At 45.1% G+C, this 20,341-nt stretch overlaps 4 protein-coding genes and 1 long non-coding RNA gene across 9 annotated transcripts; 1 reads left to right on the forward strand and 4 right to left on the reverse strand.

Moving 5' to 3' along the window:
- The first annotated feature begins 1,738 nt into the window (after positions 1-1,738).
- LOC144091943 (uncharacterized) lies at positions 1,739-4,221 on the forward strand. 2 transcript variants are annotated; one of them, XR_013305933.1, is made up of 4 exons: positions 1,739-2,257; positions 3,431-3,503; positions 3,624-3,724; positions 3,803-4,221. It is a non-coding gene; the product is annotated as an uncharacterized LOC144091943 (long non-coding RNA). The 2 variants fall into 2 exon arrangements; XR_013305932.1 differs by having other exon boundaries at positions 1,742-2,257; positions 3,785-4,221.
- Positions 4,222-5,875: 1,654 nt separating this feature from the next.
- LOC144092141 (uncharacterized) lies at positions 5,876-8,255 on the reverse strand. Its single transcript, XM_077624928.1, has 4 exons — positions 8,134-8,255; positions 6,264-6,394; positions 6,117-6,190; positions 5,876-6,015 (listed from the first exon to the last, which is right to left on the reverse strand). The coding sequence occupies exons 1-4, from the start codon at positions 8,176-8,178 to the stop codon at positions 5,876-5,878; spliced, it is 390 nt and encodes a 129-aa protein (XP_077481054.1). The 5' UTR covers positions 8,179-8,255.
- A 1,483-nt stretch (positions 8,256-9,738) lies between these two features.
- Positions 9,739-13,833, reverse strand: LOC144091800 (putative cationic amino acid transporter). The gene is made up of 8 exons (XM_077624444.1): positions 13,723-13,833; positions 12,546-13,110; positions 12,251-12,471; positions 12,041-12,187; positions 11,340-11,548; positions 11,064-11,272; positions 10,586-10,999; positions 9,739-10,446 (listed from the first exon to the last, which is right to left on the reverse strand). Exons 2-8 carry the CDS (start codon positions 13,051-13,053, stop codon positions 10,148-10,150), a joined length of 2,007 nt encoding a protein of 668 aa, XP_077480570.1. The 5' UTR covers positions 13,054-13,110; positions 13,723-13,833; the 3' UTR covers positions 9,739-10,147.
- Positions 13,834-14,752: 919 nt separating this feature from the next.
- Positions 14,753-16,062, reverse strand: rpl22l1 (ribosomal protein L22-like 1). Its single transcript, XM_077624429.1, has 4 exons — positions 15,977-16,062; positions 15,310-15,423; positions 15,037-15,155; positions 14,753-14,946 (listed from the first exon to the last, which is right to left on the reverse strand). The coding sequence occupies exons 1-4, from the start codon at positions 15,983-15,985 to the stop codon at positions 14,802-14,804; spliced, it is 387 nt and encodes a 128-aa protein (XP_077480555.1). The 5' UTR covers positions 15,986-16,062; the 3' UTR covers positions 14,753-14,801.
- Positions 16,063-16,778: 716 nt separating this feature from the next.
- LOC144091911 (eukaryotic translation initiation factor 5A-1-like) lies at positions 16,779-20,155 on the reverse strand. 4 transcript variants are annotated; one of them, XM_077624601.1, is made up of 5 exons: positions 20,038-20,155; positions 18,502-18,689; positions 18,061-18,165; positions 17,760-17,891; positions 16,779-17,679 (listed from the first exon to the last, which is right to left on the reverse strand). In XM_077624601.1, exons 2-5 carry the CDS (start codon positions 18,667-18,669, stop codon positions 17,614-17,616), a joined length of 471 nt encoding a protein of 156 aa, XP_077480727.1. In that variant the 5' UTR covers positions 18,670-18,689; positions 20,038-20,155; the 3' UTR covers positions 16,779-17,613. The 4 variants fall into 4 exon arrangements, with proteins under 4 accessions (XP_077480727.1, XP_077480725.1, XP_077480726.1 ...); XM_077624599.1 differs by lacking the exon at positions 20,038-20,155 and adding an exon at positions 18,967-20,016; XM_077624600.1 differs by lacking the exon at positions 20,038-20,155 and adding an exon at positions 18,762-18,909.
- Between the last annotated feature and the right edge of the window lie 186 nt (positions 20,156-20,341).

The raw sequence follows: 20,341 nt of genomic DNA on the forward strand, positions 1-20,341 counted from the left end.
AAAAAAAGTAGAGCAAGTTTTATTGGTTAAATCAGTTGAAAAAGACACTTGACTAGAGTACAAAAAAAAGACCACGCCAAACTCCAAAACAGTCGTCGGGTCACAAAATGTTCCGTTTTCTTTGAATTTTAAGTCCACGATGAATATTAGTTTGGATTGGATGCTAAATACGGTGATTGTTTGCAAAAAAAACAATGCCCATGAGCTGTTTCACTGAGTCGACGTGTGAGTGTAGAAGAGTTTGTATGTACATGCGCTGTCCCTTTAAGAAGCGACGTCTGTCAGGGTCTTAACAAGTTCTCCAACAAAACAATAAAAGTCCGGGAAATGTGGAGCTTTTTTTATCCTAATAATGACTAGGGCATTAAGTAGGACTAAATAGTCATTGGCAGTTTGTATTTAGGGAATTTGAGCAACCATTTAAATGGTAATTATCAATAACCTTCTGGGCGACCAAATGACCGAGTACCTCCTAGCAGAAGGGGTTGACCAGCACCACGCCGTAGTCGCTGTCGTGCTCCTGAAATGGCGTTTTGTCATTTACTTTCAAAGCCTTAATACATAAATGGTTGTTTTTATTTAAGGAAAAGATTTGGTCTTTCTTTCTTTTTAAATAGCAAATTATTTTTTTCCTATATTGCCCATCCTTGCTTGCAGGTAAAGTGAGGACACTGTGGTGTAGAGGTTCGTTGCCTGACTCCCACGCAGGCAAGTGCGTTTCAATTCCTGATGTGGTGTCATTTTCCCTTAAATTGAAGTAACCGTGTGTACTCAAGGCTTTCCAATTATGACAAGGTCAAGTGTGGCTACTTCATGGTGTAGAGGTTTGTTCACCTGACTGCCATGCAGGCAGGTGTGGTTCAAATCCCAGTTGGCAAACATTTTCCCTTAGTTATTTCTATGTATGTGTAGTCAAGACTTTCCAATAATGACAAAGTAAAGTGTGGCTTCTTCATGGTGTAGAGGTTCACTCACCTGACTCCCATGTAGGCAGTTGGGGTTCGAATCCCAGTTGGGAATCATATCATTTTTCCCTTAAATAGAAACAACCGTGTGTAGTCAAGACTTTCCAATAAAAACAAAATGAAGTGTGGCCAATTGTTGGCGTAGAGGTTTGCTCACCTGACTGCCATGTGGGCAGCTGGGGTTCGAATCCTGGTGTCGTTTGACTGATCACTACACTATGTAGTTCAGTATATGGATTAACTTTTTTTCATTAAAATAAAGACTTAGTCATTTTTTTCAGCAAAACAACTTTTCCAGTTAGCCTTCGACACTATGTGCGCCATCGGGACGTGAACCCTCGCCTGCCACATGGTAGGAAGGTGACTGACCCACTACACCATGAGGTAGCACACATGGTCATTTGATGCTTTTATTTAAGGAAAGACTTAGTCTTTTTTAATGTCAAAATGGTTTATCCACCAGTCTGTCTTAAATCAGCGGCCACCGGGGTTCGAACCCCGCCTGCCCTCACGGCAGTCCGGTGAGCAAACCTCTACACCATGAAGTCACCATACTTTATGTTGTCATTATTGGAAAGTCTTGACTACACATGGCTGTTTCTATTTAAGGAAAAAATGTTTCCTAACCGGGATTCGAACCACACCTGCCCACATGGCAGTCAATGAACAAACCTCCACGCCATGTAATGGCCACATTTTTACTTAGTGATTATTTGAAAGTCTTGACTACACATGGTTGTTTTTATTTAAGGGAAAAATGATTCCCAACTGGGATGCGAACCCTGCCTGCCCACATGGAAGGCAGGTGAGTGAACCACTACACCATGAAATAGCCATCAAAGTGCAAACTTTTGACCATTTTGACCCATTTAAGAGCACCTTTGTTGAATGATATCTCACCCATTTCATTATACACAACAGTGTATGATGACAATAAAGGCTTTTGATATGATATAAAGGCATAGCATCCCATAAGACTAGGCATTCATTTCAAACTATTATATTAAAAAAAAGAAAAAAGTCGAGGGCGTTCCCTGAAATGACGTCACATTGGTGAGCCGGAAGTGAAACGGACCGGAAGAGACAATGGGGAAAAAAGGCTTTTCGTTGACCTGTATGCCTTGTTTTGTTTGTAAACGTCTTTTCAGCTTTTTAATCGCATGATCTAAACGGCCTCATTTGGGTCAGCTCCAACCAAGACACGTTTGTTAAAGGACATGAACAGAAATCCACCAAGAAGTTGTTGTTTTCGACGTTGGCTGATTTTTGTGTACTCGACGCATGGCGAAAAGGTAAGAAATGCTCCCGTTTTCTCCATTGCAAGCTTCTCTAAAGATAGAGTTCCACTTGCAGTCATAATATCTCCAAATCGAATTGCGTTGAGTGGTTTTTAATCGTTTCAAAGATCGCACAAGGACAGAATAGAAGACGACTTTTCCAATTCGAAATTCCTTTATAGACCATTTGTCATAAAACGAAAATCCGAATTGTGGAAAGACACCCTCCAGTAATATTGGTGATATCCGACGACTTGATTTATCTATTTATTTTTGGTAATGACCATGTATAGAAAGGCTTTTTTTTTAAATAAAAAACGACCATGTATAGTAAGGCGTTTTTTAAAAATAAAAACGACCATGAATAGTAAGGCTTGTTTTCTTAAAAAACGACCATGTATATATAGTAAGACTTTTTTGAATAAAAACGACCTTTTATAGTAAGGCTTTATTTCTTTAAAAAACGACATACTATAGTAAGGCTTTTTTTTCTTAAAAACGACGTAGTATAGTAAGGCTTTTTTCGTAAAAAAACGACACAATGTATAACAAGGCCTTAATTATAAAAACCGACATAGTATAGTAAGGCTTTTTTCTTAAAAAAAACGACATAGTATAGTAAGGCTTTTTTCTTAAAAAACGACATAGTATAGTAAGGCTTTTTTTCCCGTAAAAGAACGACATAGTATAGTAAGGCTTTTTTCCCGTAAAAAAACGACACAATGAATAACAAGGCTTTATTTATTAAAAACGACATAGTATAGTAAGGCTTTTTTTTCTTTAAAAAACGACACAATGTATAACAAGGCTTTATTTATAAAAAACGACATAGTATAGTAAGGCTTTTTTTTCTTAAAAAAACCACCATGTATAGTAAGGCTTTTTTTTCGTAAAAAAACGACACAATGTATAACAAGGCTTTATTTCTTAAAAAACGACAGTATAGTAAGGCTTTTTTTCCTTAAAAAACGACAGTATAGTAAGGCTTTTTTCGTTAAAAAAAACGACAATGTATAACAAGGCTTTATTTATAAAAAAACGACATAGTATAGTAAGGCTGTTTTCTTTAAAAAAACGACATAGTATAGTAAGGCTTTTTCTTTAAAAAATGACATAGTATAGTAAGGCGTTTTTCTTCAAAAAATGACCATGTATAGTAAGGCTTTTTTCTTGTGGTCTCTCTGACAGGATGGAGTAGGTTTGGGAGCAGATTGCGGATGAAGCGCCGCCCTGACCGGTCGGTCGCCTTCGTATTGGCTCGGTATGTGATGTCTCGCCTTGTGTCAGCGATCATAGTGTGTGTGCATAGCCAAATCAAAGTCAAGGTCACATCATAGAACAAGAGATACTTTGCTGTCAACTTTTATTTTTATTTTTTCAGATGAGTGACAAAGGCAAAAATGGATGACTTGTGGGATGGACAGTCTTCCAACAAAAAGGTTTCCCAAACTGTGGAGCGCGAGGACACCTGAAGACAAAAAAGTAAGTTTAAAAGAGACATTCATGTTGCTGTGCAGAAAATATTTCTTTTCTTTTTCTTAGACTCACCTGCGGATGTAGGATCTCTATCAAACTGGATCCCGTTTCCACCGCACGCAGGATTTCTTCATTTTGACCCAAAAATCAGGTATAGTGCCCACTTAGCATACAAACGTTGCCTGGATTGATTCCCACTTCCTTCAAGTTTTCACTCTTCCGCTCAAACGGATACTTGGCCTCAATAGTAGAGCACCAACTTACCATACAAAAGGTCATGTGTTGGATACCCCGCCTCCTCCAATTTGTCACTTTTCAGGTCAAATAAAAACCGAGTGGGCAGGACCATACTTTTTCCGCAGGTGCCTTACACACTTATACTTTTTCGCGAGGTGCCTTACACACTTATACTTTTTCCGCAGGTGCCTTACACACTTATACTTTTTCCGCAGGTGCCTTACACACTTATACTTTTTCCGCAGGTGCCTTACACACTTATACTTTTTCCGCAGGTGCCTTACACACTTATACTTTTTCCGCAGGTGCCTTACACACTTATACTTTTTCCGCAGGTGCCTTACACACTTATACTTTTTCCGCAGGTGCCTTACACACTTATACTTTTTCCGCAGGTGCCTTACACACTTATACTTTTTCCGCAGGTGCCTTACACACTTATACTTTTTCCGCAGGTGCCTTACACACTTATACTTTTTCCGCAGGTGCCTTACACACTTATACTTTTTCCGCAGGTGCCTTACACACTTATACTTTTTCCGCAGGTGCCTTACACACTTATACTTTTTCCGCAGGTGCCTTACACACTTATACTTTTTCCGCAGGTGCCTTACACACTTATACTTTTTCCGCAGGTGCCTTACACACTTATACTTTTTCCGCAGGTGCCTTACACACTTATACTTTTTCCGCAGGTGCCTTACACACTTATACTTTTTCCGCAGGTGCCTTACACACTTATACTTTTTCCGCAGGTGCCTTACACACTTATACTTTTTCCGCAGGTGCCTTACACACTTATACTTTTTCCGCAGGTGCCTTACACACTTATACTTTTTCCGCAGGTGCCTTACACACTTATACTTTTTCCGCAGGTGCCTTACACACTTATACTTTTTCCGCAGGTGCCTTACACACTTATACTTTTTCCGCAGGTGCCTTACACACTTATACTTTTTCCGCAGGTGCCTTACACACTTATACTTTTTCCGCAGGTGCCTTACACACTTATACTTTTTCCGCAGGTGCCTTACACACTTATACTTTTTCCGCAGGTGCCTTACACACTTATACTTTTTCCGCAGGTGCCTTACACACTTATACTTTTTCCGCAGGTGCCTTACACACTTATACTTTTTCCGCAGGTGCCTTACACACTTATACTTTTTCCGCAGGTGCCTTACACACTTATACTTTTTCGCGAGGTGGCTTATACACTTAGTTAAATGAGTCGAGCGCCCTCTCAGCGAAAAGACTTAGGCGGCCGAAGTTTAGTGGGACGGTGGGAGGGCCCTTTAGCGCGACCGGTGAGTATGCGCACAGTGGAGTTTGTGCCGACCGAGTGGAAGCCGGTTCGCGTCCCGCAGACGTACTCTTGGTGCCTCTCCCGCCTTCGGCGGGAGAGGCACCTGCGACATGAGAATAATTACCTTTTACTAAAATAAACTTTAAAAATTAAATTTTACATTTAAACATTACATCAAAATTAGTTAAAAGAATTGGCGTAAAAAAACAAAAGACACTGGCTATTAGCTAGGATTTCAAATAAGCCACCCAAACACTTTTATTGGACAGGAACCGGCTGAGTAGGGAGGCGGCTTGCACACTTAGCCAAATTACTCGAGCGCCCTCTTACCAAAAAATACTTGGCCGGTCGAAGTTTAGTGGGTGTGTGGGTGGGCCCCTTGGCGCACACAGTAGAGTATGCGCCTACCACCGAGTGGAAGCCGGTTCGCGTCCCGCAGACGTACTCTTGGTGACTCTCCCCGCCTTCGGCGGGGAGAGCCACCTGCGACATGAGAATAATTACCTTTTACTAAAAAAAACTTTCAAAATTAAATTTTACATTTAAACATTACATCAACATTAGTTAAAAGAATTGGCCTAAAAAACAAAAGACACGGACTATTAGCTAGGATTTCAAATAAGCCACCCAAACACTTTTATTGGTTGGCATTCCCACCACAACCGCATGATGGCGTTGTTCTGCCAGTAGCACTTGTGGGTCGGCTGCACCCCGTTCTTCTCCTCCCGCTCCTCTTCCACGTTGTCCAATGCATCTTTCATGACACAAAGACAATTATTTCTCAACACTGCCCAAGATGACAACATTTTTGTCCTACGACGCTAATATCTTTACAGTGGCGACACGGTTTTCAACCTGGCATGCCGAAGGCGGTGGCGACGTGCATCTGTCCCAACTGCTCCCGCAGCCGGTCAGCGAGCTCTTCCCGACTGGACGCCGTGAATGACATAAAGGTCACGTGACCAAAGTGCTGATGTCAACGACGACGACAATCGGACTTACAGATCAGTGAGGATTTGTCGTCCGCCTGCATTTGCGGGAGCCGTCCAAAAGCATGACCGTGTCAGCCTCCGCTCACTGGGGCGCCGGAGACTCCTGGATGAAGGCGCAATCCGGGGTGCGCCGGTACGAGTCTGTCAACAAACAAGGCAGGGCGTTAGGTAACTTGTGGGGGAACATTTCCTCCATGCTGTAGCTTACATTCAACAAATATCTTGTATGCACACGAGCCTTGTGAGGATGAGCCAGAAGCCAAGATTCATTCATTATGTATACAATAAAGTGAAATGTGACTATTATTGCCACACAATGTGTTTTCTTTACAAGAAAAAGCCATACTAAACATGGTCATTTTTTAAGAAAATAGCCTTACTATACCATGTCGTTTTTTAAAGAAAAAAGCCTTACAATACTGTCGTTTAAAAAAAATAAAAATAAACTTACCATACTATGTCGTTTAAGGAAAAAAAGCCTTACCATACTATGTCGTTTTTTTTAAAGAAAAAAAGCCTTACTATATACTATGTTGTTTTTTTAAGAGAAAAAAAGCCTTACTATACTATGTCGTTTTTTAAGAAAAAAAAAATTACTATACTATTTTTTTAAGAAAAAAACTACTATACTATGTCGTTTTTTAAGAAAAAAGCCTTACTTTACTATATCGTTTTTTAAGGAAAAAAGCCTTACTATATACTGTCGTTTTTTTTTTTTTAAAGCCTTACTATACTATGTCAGTTTTTTATAAAAAGCCTTACTATACTATGTCGTTTTTTACGAAATAAAGCCTTACTATACATTGTCATTTTTTATGAATAAAGCCTTACTATACTATGTTGTTTTTTAAAAGAAAAAAAGCCTTACTGTACTGTCGTTTTTTTCAACAACAAAAAGGCCTTACTATACCATGTCATTTTTTAAGAAAAAAAGCCTTACTATACTATGTCATTTTCAAAGGGGAAAAAAGCCTGACTATACTATGTCGTTTTTTAAGAAAAAAAAAATTACTATACTATTTTTTTAAGAAAAAAACTACTATACTATGTCTTTTTTAAGAAAAAAAGCCTTACTATATACTATGTCGTTTTTTTTTTTTTTTTTAAAGCCTTACTATACTATGTCAGTTTTTTATAAAAAGCCTTACTATACTATGTCGTTTTTTACGAAATAAAGCCTTACTATACATTGTCATTTTTTATGAATAAAGCCTTACTATACTATGTTGTTTTTTTAAAAGAAAAAAAGCCTTACTGTACTGTCGTTTTTTTCAACAACAAAAAGGCCTTACTATACCATGTCATTTTTTAAGAAAAAAAAGCCTTACTATACTATGTCATTTTTAAAGGGGAAAAAAGCCTGACTATACTATGTCGTTTTTTAAGAAAAAAAAAATTACTATACTATTTTTTTAAGAAAAAAACTACTATACTATGTCGTTTTTTAAGAAAAAAGCCTTACTATACTATATCGTTTTTAAGAAAAAAAGCCTTACTATATACTATGTCGTTTTTTTTTTTTTAAGCCTTACTATACTATGTCAGTTTTTTATAAAAAGCCTTACTATACTATGTCGTTTTTTACGAAATAAAGCCTTACTATACATTGTCATTTTTTATGAATAAAGCCTTACTATACTATGTTGTTTTTTTTTTTAAAGAAAAAAAGCCTTACCGTACTGTCGTTTTTTTCAACAACAAAAAGGCCTTACTATACTATGTCATTTTTTAAGAAAAAAAGCCTTACTATACTATGTCATTTTTAAAGAAAAAAAGCCTTACTATACATGGTCGTTTTTAAGAAAAAAATAGACTTACTATACATTTTTAAGGGAAAGAAACTTACTATACATGGTCGTTTTTAAGGAAAAAAGACTTACTATACAGTGTGCGTGGTTGTCCGTGTCCTTGTACCCTAAGATCATCTGGCCACCGATTCAGGATGTCCGCCGCCTCTGGCCTGGAGACAGCTGGGATTGGTTCCAGCATCCCCCGCTACCCTAATGAGGATAAAGCGGTTCAGAAAATGAGATGAGATGAGGTTTACTATACATGGTCTTTTTTTTTTTTTAAGCCTAACTATACATGGTCATTTTTTTTAAAGAAAAAGTCTTACGATACTATAGTGTTTTTTAAGAAAAAAAGCCTTACTATACTATATCGTTTTTTAAGAAAAAAAAGCCTTACTATACTATATCGTTTTTTAAGAAAAAAAAAAGCCTTACTATACTATGTCGTTTTTTAAGAAAAAAAGCCTAACTATACTATGTCGTGTTTTATGAATAAAGCCTTGTTATACATTGTGTCATGTTTTTACGAAAAAAAAGCCTTACTATACTATGTCGTTTTTTAAGAAAAAAAGCCTTACTCTACATGGTCATTTTTTAAGAAAAAAGGCTTACTATACTAAGTCGTTTTTTTTTTAAAAGAAAAAAGCCTTACTATACTATGTTGTTTTTTTAAAGAAATAAAGCCTTACTATACAAGGTCAACGTTTGAACCACAGCTGAAAAGCCACATAGGGACAGAGTTTAGTCTGCTTTCTAAACAAACTTTTATAGCCTTAATTCCATCATGTACATACACTACAACAAGTGGAGGCCATACAATGTGTGTCAAACAATCACATTTGCATTTAACATCATTAAGCAAAACGTTTAGCCCATTCGCACCGACAAATAAGTGTATTTTTACAAACAAAATCATAGGAGTAAGAACATTAGCTTAATTAACGCTCATTTAGCATCCACAATAAAGTACAGTTAGACGCCCTCCGTGGACTCCCTGCTAGAATAGCGATTAGCCACTCGCGGTTAGCGCTAGCCTCGTGCTAATTGCTCATAAGCGTGATATTTCCACAACAAAGACAGTTGGAATCCCGTAACAATAACCACCGCGTTAAGAACACCGTTCGGTTCGTATGAATACTTGCACAATACATCATTCAGCAAAATAACATTAGAAATTAAGCTTTAAGGTTTAACCTTAACCCTAGCTTGTTTAGCGGAGCTCAAAATGGCGATCTTCAGCTCAAAATAAACACACACTTGTTCACCATAATAAGTAAGCAACTCGTAAGACATCAAAATAAACGCATACTTGTTCATTATAACAAGCAACTAACTCGTAAGGCATTAAAATAAATGGTATAATCATTGTTTACCTGACTGGCGTGCAATAGTTCTGAGATACAGTGTGCCTAGTCCCACCACCTGAAGTCATTTGAAGTTAATCAGCGTGTTGTTGTCTCCGAGCCCTGCGATTGGCTGGCAAGCCATAGTTGGCCGGGATTGGCTCCAGCATCCCTGCAACCCCTGCGAAGTAAAGCGCTACGGAAAATGATTGAATCCATCAATATTTTATTTTGAAAAATGGAATTATATTGGCACCATAAGATAGACCAGAGCTATTTTGTATGGCTACCAAAGAAATGTGTATAAAGCTTTTTTCTTAGAAACATTTTTAAAGTTGTTTAGTCAGGATATCATTAAAAAATAAATAAAAAAAGTGATGCATATAAGACTCATCTTTGTGTGACTCACTTTTACTGTTTTTTACAAAATCAAATGGCGTCAAAAAAACACCAGAAGCTCTGGGATCCTGGGTTCAAATCCCAGTTGGTGCATCACGGTGGCATTTGCAAGTTTTATATGAATAAGTATTCACTTTTTGACATTAACAGAGTGACCTGAAAAGCTGAATGCTAACCACTCAAACTACAGGTCGGCCTTCATAGGTATATCCAAAAGTGAAATCATAGTTTCAGTCAATTTTATTTTAACACGTGTGCTTGTGGGCTGATTGACATGATTCAAATGAATGACAATGACACATTTATTAAAATTATTGTCTGGGCTCTGAGGTGTGGAGGATCGTTGTTTTTTTATGTTTCTCTCAATTTTTGCTCTCCTCCATACAGTAGCTACCATCTTCGTTCTCCCGGCTTCCTCCTCTTTGGTAGCCAACGTCGTCGTCGTCGCCGTTCCGCTCGTACGCCCCGTTTTGGTAGCCGGGGCGCCCGTCGCCGTCCTCCGGGTCGTACGCGCCGTCCCGGTAGCTGGAGGGCCGACGGGGGTCGTCGTCGTCCAGGTGCTCGTCGAAGCGTCGGTAGGAGCTGGCCCCGGCCTCCTCTTGCCGGGCGCTCATTTCCAGCGAGCTGTGCCACGCGCCGTAGCCGCCATAGATCAGCAGGCCTTGGAAACAAAAGCAAAGGGTCGACGGAATCCGGCTTGGAGTCGGCCTACCTTCTCACCGGGGCGCCACAAAAAAGCATGTGGACCTCCTTCCAATCTCTACGCAAAGTGCCAGGAGCGCACATCCGTGGGTTCGTACCTAGCGCGCACCAGACGGCGAAGCGGGCCCACGTGAGCGCTGACAACTTGAGCATGAAGTAGCTGTTGACCAAGATGGCGGCGGCCGGAAGGAAGGGCACGCACGGCGCGGCGTAGGCCAGGCGCCGCCCGCTCCGCGGCTGCCGCAGCAGCGTCAGCAGGAGCGCCGCCAGGCCGGCCGCCGCCGGGGCCCACAGGGCGGCGCCGGCGGCCCCCCCCGGGCCCAGGACCACGGCGCCCCACAGGACGAAGGAGAGCGCGAAGAAGGCCAGCGTGCAGCGGGCGGCCGTGCGAGCGCTGGCCTCCGTGGGCCGGGCCCCCGGCGGGGGGACGCCCAGACCGGCCCGCAGGCGAGCTACCGGGGCCGGGCCCTCGTGGAAGTCGGGCGCATCGTCGTCTTGGCCGTCGGCGGAGTCTGAGGGCAAAAGAGCGGTAAGGGGGGGGCGACCTTTTTGACCTTTCGGCGAGAAGGGACTCACGGTGGAGGTCGTCGTCATCGTCGTCGGGTCGGTGGCGCAGCAGCAGCACGCAAACGCTGACCAGCGAGTACGCCAGCAGCGTGCCGATGGACATCATCTGGATCAGCTCGCGCAGACTCACCACCAGCGCCAGGACGGAGGCCAAAAGGCCGGAAATCGCGCAGGCCGCCGCCGGCGTTCGCGTGCGAGCCCACACGTGAGACAGGCACCTTGACCGGGGGTCAAGTCAGTCAGATGGGACGGGGCAAAACGGACCGGGGGTCAGACGGCCCTCACCTGAACAAGAGCCCGTCGGAGGCCATGGCGTAGATGATGCGCGGCATGGGGAAGAGCGAGCCCAGCAGGGAGACGCCCAGGCCGGCCACCGAGCCCGCCGCCGCCGCGTACTCGCCCCAGCGGAAGCCGTGCGCCGCGAACATGCCCATCAGGGGCGCCGAGCCGTCGATGCGCCGGTACGGCACGGCCAGGGTCAGGACCACGCTCACCTGCGGGGGACAAAAGAAAATAAGCAGTAATATACATGGTCATTTTGAAAAACCTTACTACTTAGTCATTTTTGTCAAAGATAAAAAGCCTTACTATACATTGTCGTTTTTAATGCTCATTTTTAAAGAAAAAAAAGCCTTACTATCAATGTTCCCTCTAATTTTTTGTTTGTCTGGGCAGAAAGACAACCTCCCTGAGCACACTGAGTACCAAATTATTTAGTAATAATAAAATGTCATGATTAATATCTATGAATGGGCGGCCCGGCGGATGAGTGGTTCGCGCGTCGGCCTCACAGCTAAAAATTTAAATAAATAAATAAAAAAAAGTTTTTTGTGCGCTCCATATGATTTGCTGTGCGCAGAGAAAACGAGACTAGTGTCAATTGCGCACGCACACAGCTTAGAGGGAACATTGCTTACTATACATTGTCGCTTTTAATGGTCATTTTTTAAAGAAAAAAAGCCTTACTATACATATACTTTACCCACCGAAACGTAGGCGAGCAGACATGTGGCCAGCGAGGCGGCGATGGCGTACGGGATGGAGGCGGCCGGGTCCTGCGCTTCTTCTCCGGTGGTGGCGATGATGTCAAAACCGATGAAGGCGTAGAAACAGGTGGCGGCGCCCTGCATCACCTAGTGGGCGGAGTGAGTCTCCAGACGGTTTTGGCGGCGGCGGCATCGGCGATGACGACTCACCCCCGACCAGCCGAAGGGCAGAAAGCCACCGTCCTCCTCCCAGTTGCGGGCCGAGACGAAGAAAAGGCCGGCCAGGACCACGAAAGCCCAGGCCGCCGCGTTGACGGCGTTCAGGACGTTGTTGAGGACCGCAGAGTTGCGCACGCCCAGGGCCACCACCAGCGCCGTCAGCAGCACGATGAGCGCGGCTAGCGGGTCGGGGGGGTCGCCCGGGCCCCCGCCTGCCAGAGCGGGGTGGGGCGTCAGGCCGGCCCAGGGGAGGAGGAGGAGGAGGAGGCGCGAGGCCGGTACTCACCTAGCGCCGAGAGCCCGCCCAGCCGCGCGGCGGCGTAGCGCCGGACGGCGCCGCCGGACAGCGAGTCCAAGGCGGCGCTGAGCGCCGAGGCCCCGGCGGCCGTGCCGATCAGGTACTCCAGGATCAGGTTCCAGCCGATGAGGAAGGCGGCCAACTCGCCCACCGTCACGTAGCTGTAGGCGTAGGCCGAGCCGGACGTGCGGGGCACGCGCACCCCCAGCTCGGCGTAGCAGGCGCCCGACAGGAGGGAGGCGGCGGCCGCCGCCGCGAAGGACAGGACCACGCCCGGGCCGGCCAGCGTCTTGGCCACCAGGCCGGCCACCACGTACATGCCGGTGCCCGCGCAGCTGCCGGCCCCCAGCGACACCAGGTCCGGGGTGCTCAGCACCTTGGCCAGCCTGGCCTCCCCGTCCGGGGCGGAACCCCCCGCCGCCGTCGCCACGGGCGCCGGCTTGGTGCGCAGGAGCCGCCGGCGCGCGGCGTGCCAGGCCTCGGCCAGGGACGCCATACGGCGGGCGGCGAAACGAGGACGTCCGGCAAAAAGTATCGGCGACGCGCTGCCAAACTAAACGGGAAGAGAAGAGCGGATCAGCTTCATTTTCATGACTCGAGTCTTGAATATTGGGTACACGGTCGATTGGTCACCGGTCTTTTGGTCGACCGGAAGGTTATTGATAATTACCATTTAAATTGTTGCTCAAATTCGATAAATACAAACGGTGAATGACGATTTAGTCATAGTTAATGCCCCTGTAATTATTAGGCTAAAGAAAAGCTCAAAATTTCCCTGACTTTTATTATTTTTTGTTGGAGAACTTGTTAAGACCCTGACTGGACTGACGTCGCTTCTTAAAGGGACAGCGCATGTACATACAAACTCTTCTACACTCACACGTCGGCTCAGTGAAACTGCTCATGGCCATTGTTGGCTTTTATTCATGCGTAGACCGTCTTGTTTTACCTTGTTTTGTCGCCGGTCTTTTGGTCGCCCCGACCGCGACAACGGGCGACCAAAAGACCGGCGACCAATCGACCGCACACGTGAATATTGATACATGATTTGGTCATTGATTAAAGACGACTCGTGGATCAAATGGTGAGACATTTTAAACAGGCGAGATTAAGGACAGAAAAATGGGGGAGCCATAAATGGAGATAAATGGGAGGACACTTTTACCTGTTGCCGCGCGCTGAAAGGAAGGCGTCCGGAATGAAGGTCAGCGTAACGAACGTCCTCTCTTTTCCTAGGGCAGCCGAGCGAGACTCTCCTCTCAAATATTCATGAAGAGCTTTGGAGTCAACGTGGACAAAATGTAGAGCTGCCACCAAGAAGAAGAAGAGTTACTTTTGGAAACACAAAAGACTCAAGCTCACCTGATGACGCCACGTAGAGAACGCCCGTCGTGGTCACGCCACCGCCGCTCGTACTCCGAGTATATTCGCCTTCTGCCGGTAATCGGAGCCAAAGCGTCAGGTGACAGGATGATGATGATGATCATTGGCGTTCAGCCCTTTTCCACCTGACTTCACCTTTCTGTCCAAATCTGCTGCTTTTCATGTGTTTTGAGCAACTTGATAAGTTGTAAAAACGGTCCTGAATTCAACTTTTTTCCAGATCCAATCCACGTTCATCCGCCCCTCCCACTCAAAAGCGACTGGACGTCAAGAACTGAAACATGAGCACCCAAAGACTCAAATGTATCGTATTTTTTTGCTTTAGTTTAGTGGCTGTTCATTAAAAAAAAGATCCATAAAAACACCTATGACACTTTGTGTTAACTTTCCTGTGTTTGCAGTCCAATTTTAGTCAAAGTGACTTTTTTTGAAAAGTAGAATGCGCAACCATTGTTTTTTGTACCATTCTTTTTCACCTTGCTGCAGCTCCACCATAAATTTTGCCAATAGGAATTAGCACCGTGATCAAAGTTAATTAGTAGCCCGACTTTGTCGCCCTCTAGCGGTTGTTTTGGGCAAAGCAGAACCGTAGACTAACTCTTGGTCCTTTTCTTTGGCTCCCATTAAATAAAATTGAAACTTAATACTGGTACTAACAAAAATGTCAATACTACTAAAAAAAATTGGAAACTAAATATTTCTTTTTAGTAGCTCTTTCAAAGCCATTGACGATAACAAATCTCCCCCAACCGTTTGATTTGTGAAAGTATCAATAAGACAACCGTTCAAATTGAAATAAAAACAGTCAACTGTTGTTGTTATGAAGCCAAATTTATTATGAGGCTAAACAATGAGAATATTCTAGTCTTCTGCTTCTGACTCCGAATCATCCTGGCTAATCTGGAAGTAGCGCAACTCGTACGTCTCCTTGTCGGAGGCGACCACTCTCAACCAATCGCGCAGGTTGTTCTTCTTCAGGTACTTTTTGGTCAGGTACTTTAAATACCTGCGGAACGGGGTGGCGGCGTGTCGTTAAGCCACGGAAAGGGGGGCACGCCGGGTAGCGGAATTGGCGGCGCCGGGGCCATGTCCTCACCTTTTGGAGAACTGCTTCTCGGACGCGACGTTGATTTTGTTCTTGACGCGGCCGACGGACACGCCGACGAGGTTGCCGGTCTTGCCGTTAACCTTGATGCGCTCTTTCAGGAATTTTTCCTATTGGACACAGTGCAGTGACACACTAGGGAAGGGGACCCTAGCGCGGTCGGGGCTAGGGAAGGGCACCCTAGTCCGTCAACCAGGTTAGCCGGTGAACCTTCCCGACCGACGACGACGTTTAAAAGGAGCGACGGAGGGGGTTTCTGCTTACAAAGCTGGCCGAGTCCAGGATGCCGTCCTCAACGGGGTGGGTCAGGTCCAGGCTGAACTTCCAGCCGGGGGGCTTTTTGCTCTTCTTGCTGACCGACGGCTTCTTCTGACGGATCTGTGGAGTAACGTAAAAACATCCCTATGTTATTCGTCGGCCTCCTTCCTCGACCGCAAAACTGTGGGGGGGGGTTTACTCTTTTGAAATGTTTCATCAATTAGTACTTGAATGAATCCATTGTATTCAAAATGATTGATGGTTTACTTCCCTCAGTCCTAGGTCAATTTGAACGCACGATATACGCATGCGCAGAACTGTCCGATTGTACGAACATTAGAGCGCTAACATAAACAGCCTGGTGTTGTTAATGTTACTTATATCTAAACGTGAAAACAAAAGTGAAGTACACTAAGGGCTATCTTAATTGTAAGACATGGCAACGCAGCGTTTATTGCGAATACTGAAGCCGTACGTATTCTAGGCAAGAAACACGTGTCGGCTAACCTTGCTAGCTAACGTCTTTTTGAAGGATAAAAAATGCTCAAGTGGGCACAAAACGAACCCACGGCTTTTTAGCTTGTTAATAGAAAAAGTGTGCCGCGTATTCGTGTGTGAAAATATGCGGAAAGAGGTATATTAACTTGAACGTAAAAGCACAGACAGCACTTACCGGTGCCATTTTGGAGCGAAGGAACCGGAAAGGAAGATGAGGGAGTGACGCAATGGAGGCGTGGCCTTCATGGCCATACCAAATAAAGTCAGCGTAACTAGGGCAAAAAAAGACTTTAACGAAGTGGTTGGTTTAAAAACTTTTGAGGCGCTAAAACATCTAATTTGAAACAAGCTCGGAAAAAGTACACAGACTGATGGCTGTCAACTATTTATGTAGCTCTTCTGATTGATGGACGAGGGATCCCACCATTGTGGCCATTGTGACTCACAACGACACCTAATGGCGGCCTGCTAGCTTGTTTCCTGGACAAGCGAGATTTTCCAAGGCGGCTTTCATATGAAAATGAGTCATCGGGGCGCTGATGAAACAATGCTTGACAAAGTGTAACAATGTCGAATTTGTTTTTTATATAAAATGCTTATTGAAGATAACATTCAAACAGTGTTCTCAATGTGGTAAAGTACAAGGAGTGAATTTCCTACAATGGGTAAATTTGGATAGGAAAAAAAATCTATCTCATGTTTACAAACAACATATTCCAGGTTCAGTTTAAGTAACATCAACTTTGCTGATGTTTGGGACTAGGTATTTGAATAGCAGTTTCATTGACAACTATTTTAATAATTCCAATCATACTTTTGATAAGTCATTTAAAAAAAATAGCATTTCCATTCATTTAATATATTTTAAATTGTAAATAGTGTACCTACTGATGACTCCATTTTGATGGAGATGTTTGCAATGATTGATAGCAGGAGAATATGTGATGTGGCGACAGAAGACAAGTTTGGACCTGGTGTTAGTTTCAACATTTTATTTTCAGCCATCTCCAGTCAGGTGACAAAGGCCTCGAGTGAACAAAAAGTTTGCGGCCACCACCCTCCCCAAGCCGATTTGAGTTCCTCAAACAGAAAGCTCACTGCAAAGCGCCTCCCACTTGTCTGAAGCTCACACTGCATTTCACTCGCACCTCTTGGCTAATACAAAGAAGAAGAGAAGACGAAGAAGAAGAAGAAAAAGAGCACTGGTTTGTTTAGCATCGGGCCCGATGACGGACTGCCCGCGAGTGCGCCCAGGCCGGCCGGCCGTTCGTTCGGAGGAGGGGGGAGGAAAGGGAAGGTGGGGCGGGCGGGGGCGTAGTGGAGAGGGGGGGCTCCAGCGAGCGCACTTAACGGGAGGGGGTGCCGGGAACAAATGGTTACGGGAGGTGGAGTTTAAGCCACCCGAGAACTCGCCGCCGCTAAACGACGAGCTCGGTGAAGCCGGCGGATCTACCCTACGGAAGACCCCTCCCCCCCAAGAAAAAAAGATTACAAATGCAAAGAATAATTCAAAAAAAAAAAAGACGTGATAAAAGCTTAATCCCGCTGCTGCTATTACATCAATCGGGACAGCGAGCAATACTGCGAGGGCAAAACTAAGCGACGGATGCGTTTCTACAAAGTGGCCAAAATGCCCCCAAATTTTCCAGACGGCGTTGGAGCGTGAGCCAAAACACGGAAGGGAGGGTGGGAGGTGGAGAGGGGAGATGCTGTCGGAGAGGCTTTGGTGACAGAAGAACCAATGAGAATGCAAAGAGGCTGGTTGCGGGCGGCATCGCTCGCCGGGCGGGCGGGGCTGCACAGTCCGTCTCCTTATTTGTTGGTCAGGACCTTGGTGGCCACGGCGCACTCCTCCCCCATGGCGGACATCACCGTCACCTGGCGTGCGGGCGGCGGCGGGACGACCGTTAGGGACGGCGTCGTGGGGCAGAGACCACGACGGACGGCGGAGGGCTCACCATAAACTCGTCGCCCGCCTCAAACTTGCTCTCGATTTCCTTGCCCACTTCGCTATCGGGAACGCGCAGGTCCTCCCGGACGTCGCCGTTGTCGGCCATCAGGGACATGAAGTTCTCGTTGATGTTGACCAACTGCCGGGACGACCGCCGACGTGTTACAATTCAGCCGACACTTTTTGTTTAAACCCCCACCGCCCCTGTTTAGTTTTTGCGTCATCGTCAGACAATTTGCATTTCGGCTTCCCGGCGGGGGAAAAAAAATATGGATATCTTTGGCATGGAAATGGCATCTTTACTTTACCTGATAGTCTATCCTCTTGATGGAGGGGACATCCATGTTGTGGGTGGAGGGGCACATGTCTTCATACTTCTTCTGGGTGAAAATGTCAATCCCAGTAAGGTTGACCTATGTGAAGAAAACAACAAATCATCAAGGGTGACACAAATCCAAATGTTTAAATCACTTCATAAAATATCAATATGGCATCCTTTCTACCACGTAAGAAAATAATTACCTTTAATCAGGTTATACATTTTACCTTAAAGGTCTAAAATAATTAGGATTTAAAAACAGTCCAGAATCTATAAATACTCATGATTATTTCCCTTTTTTGGTGCTCGGGGATACGCCTACATTTTTAAAGCTTTTTTGTCAAGTGTACATTTAGAAATGAAGGGGTTGCATTGGAAACGAAAACGTTGAGGTCAACCGCATATGACAGCGTTTTTGCAGGTGTGTTACCTTGGCGTGGCCGTGCTTGCCGGTCTTGGAAGTGGACATCTCCACAATCTTGCAGGGGCGGCCCTTGAGCACCACAAAACCATTTTTGCGCAGGGACGAGCACTGCATGGGGTACGTGGCCGAGGCGCCGGACTCAACGGCCCCGAACTCCAGCTCAGGATCTGACATGCTGCAAATCTTCTGGGCTGCTGCAAAACCAAAGGAAAAACTTCAGTTTGGGCGCAAACCAGTACACAGAACCATTATACACACACCCCCACCTTTTGAATTAACCGCCATGGAACTTATGAGTTCCATCTATGGCTGCCAATAAGTCGCAACTAATCAATTACTCGGATCGAGTGCTTATTTATTTACATTTGTACTCCCGAGTTATGATTTGAAAACTTAACATTTCTGTGCAAAATACATCTTTCACATATTGATAACTCTTAAAATTTGAGTCAACTATTGTGACTAAATCACCTGACATTGTCAGCTGTCTTTCTTCCACTTTAAAAAGGTTGTGCAAAATGAGCGGATTAAACCAATAGCGGTTAAGGGAGTAAATACATCCTTCGACGCCAAAAGATGACGTCGACATTAACGCCAAGCTTTGAATAAATCGGCCTAGAGAGGACAAAAGTGTCCAAAAGTCTTTTTAGTGACAGTGAAACGTGGACGCGCTGACGACGCGCTGGCGTCAACACGAGGCTTCTCGCTCGTTACACCCTTTTTTGGGCTAAATCTTATTTCTTACTTTAATCCTCTACGTGAATGACGTCGAGGCATAAACATTCATTCGCGAGTGCTGGGAAAACGGCCCATTATTTTTATAACAAATGTGAAGTTTAGGTCGAATGCCAACACGTTCCGTTAGCACATGCTAACTTGCGTTAGCCGGCCTGTGTTTTTTCGCCAATTTAAAATTCTTAATTCGTCCAATTTTCGAGACGTTGCAAGACACCTATTGAATCCGGACGCGTTACTCGAACGTCTTTTGACGGCGCGTGCGGTTGTCTCGGTGTCGCTCGGTGGAAATAAACCAAGTGTTGGACTCGATGTGCGGAAAAACGCAAACGACGCGAGGAGCTAGAGTCCCGTTATGTCAGTTAGCGACGCCATGCTAAGTGCGGCTAGCCGCCTTATCCGTTCATTCAATTACGTCGCCGCCCGAAAGACGACGGCGGCGGCGCCCTTCGCAAAGTCGGCCCGGTCTACGAGGCGTCCGAAGGCCGAGCCGTGCGGGAGTCGTTCGGAGGTCGGAGAACCGGCGAGTAACGAGATGGAAGCGTGGCCGTTAGCCGCGACGATGACAAGCGACTTCTGGCGACAGAAGGCCTCGTTGCCGCTCGACTCCCATTGAGTTCCGAGTTCGCAGCCGCCGCCGAGCTGGGCCGAGTGCCGACCGAGACGAGCGGCGAGGCGGCTCGCGACGCGCGCAAGCGGGCTAAGGCTTCTTCGGTAGTCTGCCCAGGCGCCACTATCTACGCCCGGCACCGTTATTCGCCTTCTTTTTCCCCCCCGAGGCACAAACACGCGCCATGCCACACTTACCTTCCTAGGAAAAGAGGAACGAAAGTGCGCAGGCGCGGACAACTTACTGCAGCATCCGCCGAGGAGCGCGTGAGGGAGGGGCACTTTATGTGCCCGCGCCGGGATGCCAGGTTGGACATCGACATGGCAACCCGTTAGTCGCAAACTTCACGTTGACGCCGAAAGGACCGTTTTTCCCCCTGCCATAAAGAAAAACCCTCCCCAGAAAAAATGAAATTGAGGAAAATGCCACGTTCTCAAATGCACCCCATGCATTACTTTTGACTCAAAAATAAAATAAATGTAGGGGTTTCCTCTAGTGGTA

Source organism: Stigmatopora argus, chromosome 17 (genome assembly GCF_051989625.1).
Source record: "Stigmatopora argus isolate UIUO_Sarg chromosome 17, RoL_Sarg_1.0, whole genome shotgun sequence".
In the NCBI taxonomy this organism is placed as follows: domain Eukaryota; kingdom Metazoa; phylum Chordata; class Actinopteri; order Syngnathiformes; family Syngnathidae; genus Stigmatopora; species Stigmatopora argus.

Bases quoted from the DNA above. Each gene is read 5' to 3' on its own strand.
- LOC144091911 (XM_077624599.1), bottom strand. From the start codon at position 19,084: ATGTCGACGTCATCTTTTGGCGTCGAAGGATGTATTTACTCCCTTAAC. The intron at 18,690-18,966 runs GTGATTTAGTCA...TTGGTTTTGCAG, and splicing joins AAGACAGCTGACAATGTCAG to CAGCCCAGAAGATTTGCAGC. The intron at 17,680-17,759 runs GTGAGCCCTCCG...CCCGCACGCCAG, and splicing joins AGGCGGGCGACGAGTTTATG to GTGACGGTGATGTCCGCCAT.
- rpl22l1 (XM_077624429.1), bottom strand. The intron at 15,156-15,309 runs GTAAGCAGAAAC...TGTGTCCAATAG, and splicing joins TCCTGGACTCGGCCAGCTTT to GAAAAATTCCTGAAAGAGCG. The intron at 14,947-15,036 runs GTGAGGACATGG...CCCGTTCCGCAG, and splicing joins GAGAAGCAGTTCTCCAAAAG to GTATTTAAAGTACCTGACCA.
- LOC144091800 (XM_077624444.1), bottom strand. From the start codon at position 13,053: ATGGCGTCCCTGGCCGAGGCCTGGCACGCCGCGCGCCGGCGGCTCCTG. The intron at 12,472-12,545 runs GTGAGTACCGGC...CCGCTCTGGCAG, and splicing joins GGGCGGGCTCTCGGCGCTAG to GCGGGGGCCCGGGCGACCCC. The intron at 12,188-12,250 runs GTGAGTCGTCAT...TCCGCCCACTAG, and splicing joins TGCCCTTCGGCTGGTCGGGG to GTGATGCAGGGCGCCGCCAC.
- LOC144092141 (XM_077624928.1), bottom strand. From the start codon at position 8,178: ATGATCTTAGGGTACAAGGACACGGACAACCACGCACACTGTATA. The intron at 6,395-8,133 runs GTAAGTCTTTTT...GTTTGTTGACAG, and splicing joins ACAACCACGCACACTGTATA to ACTCGTACCGGCGCACCCCG. The intron at 6,191-6,263 runs GTAAGTCCGATT...CACGGCGTCCAG, and splicing joins CGACAAATCCTCACTGATCT to TCGGGAAGAGCTCGCTGACC.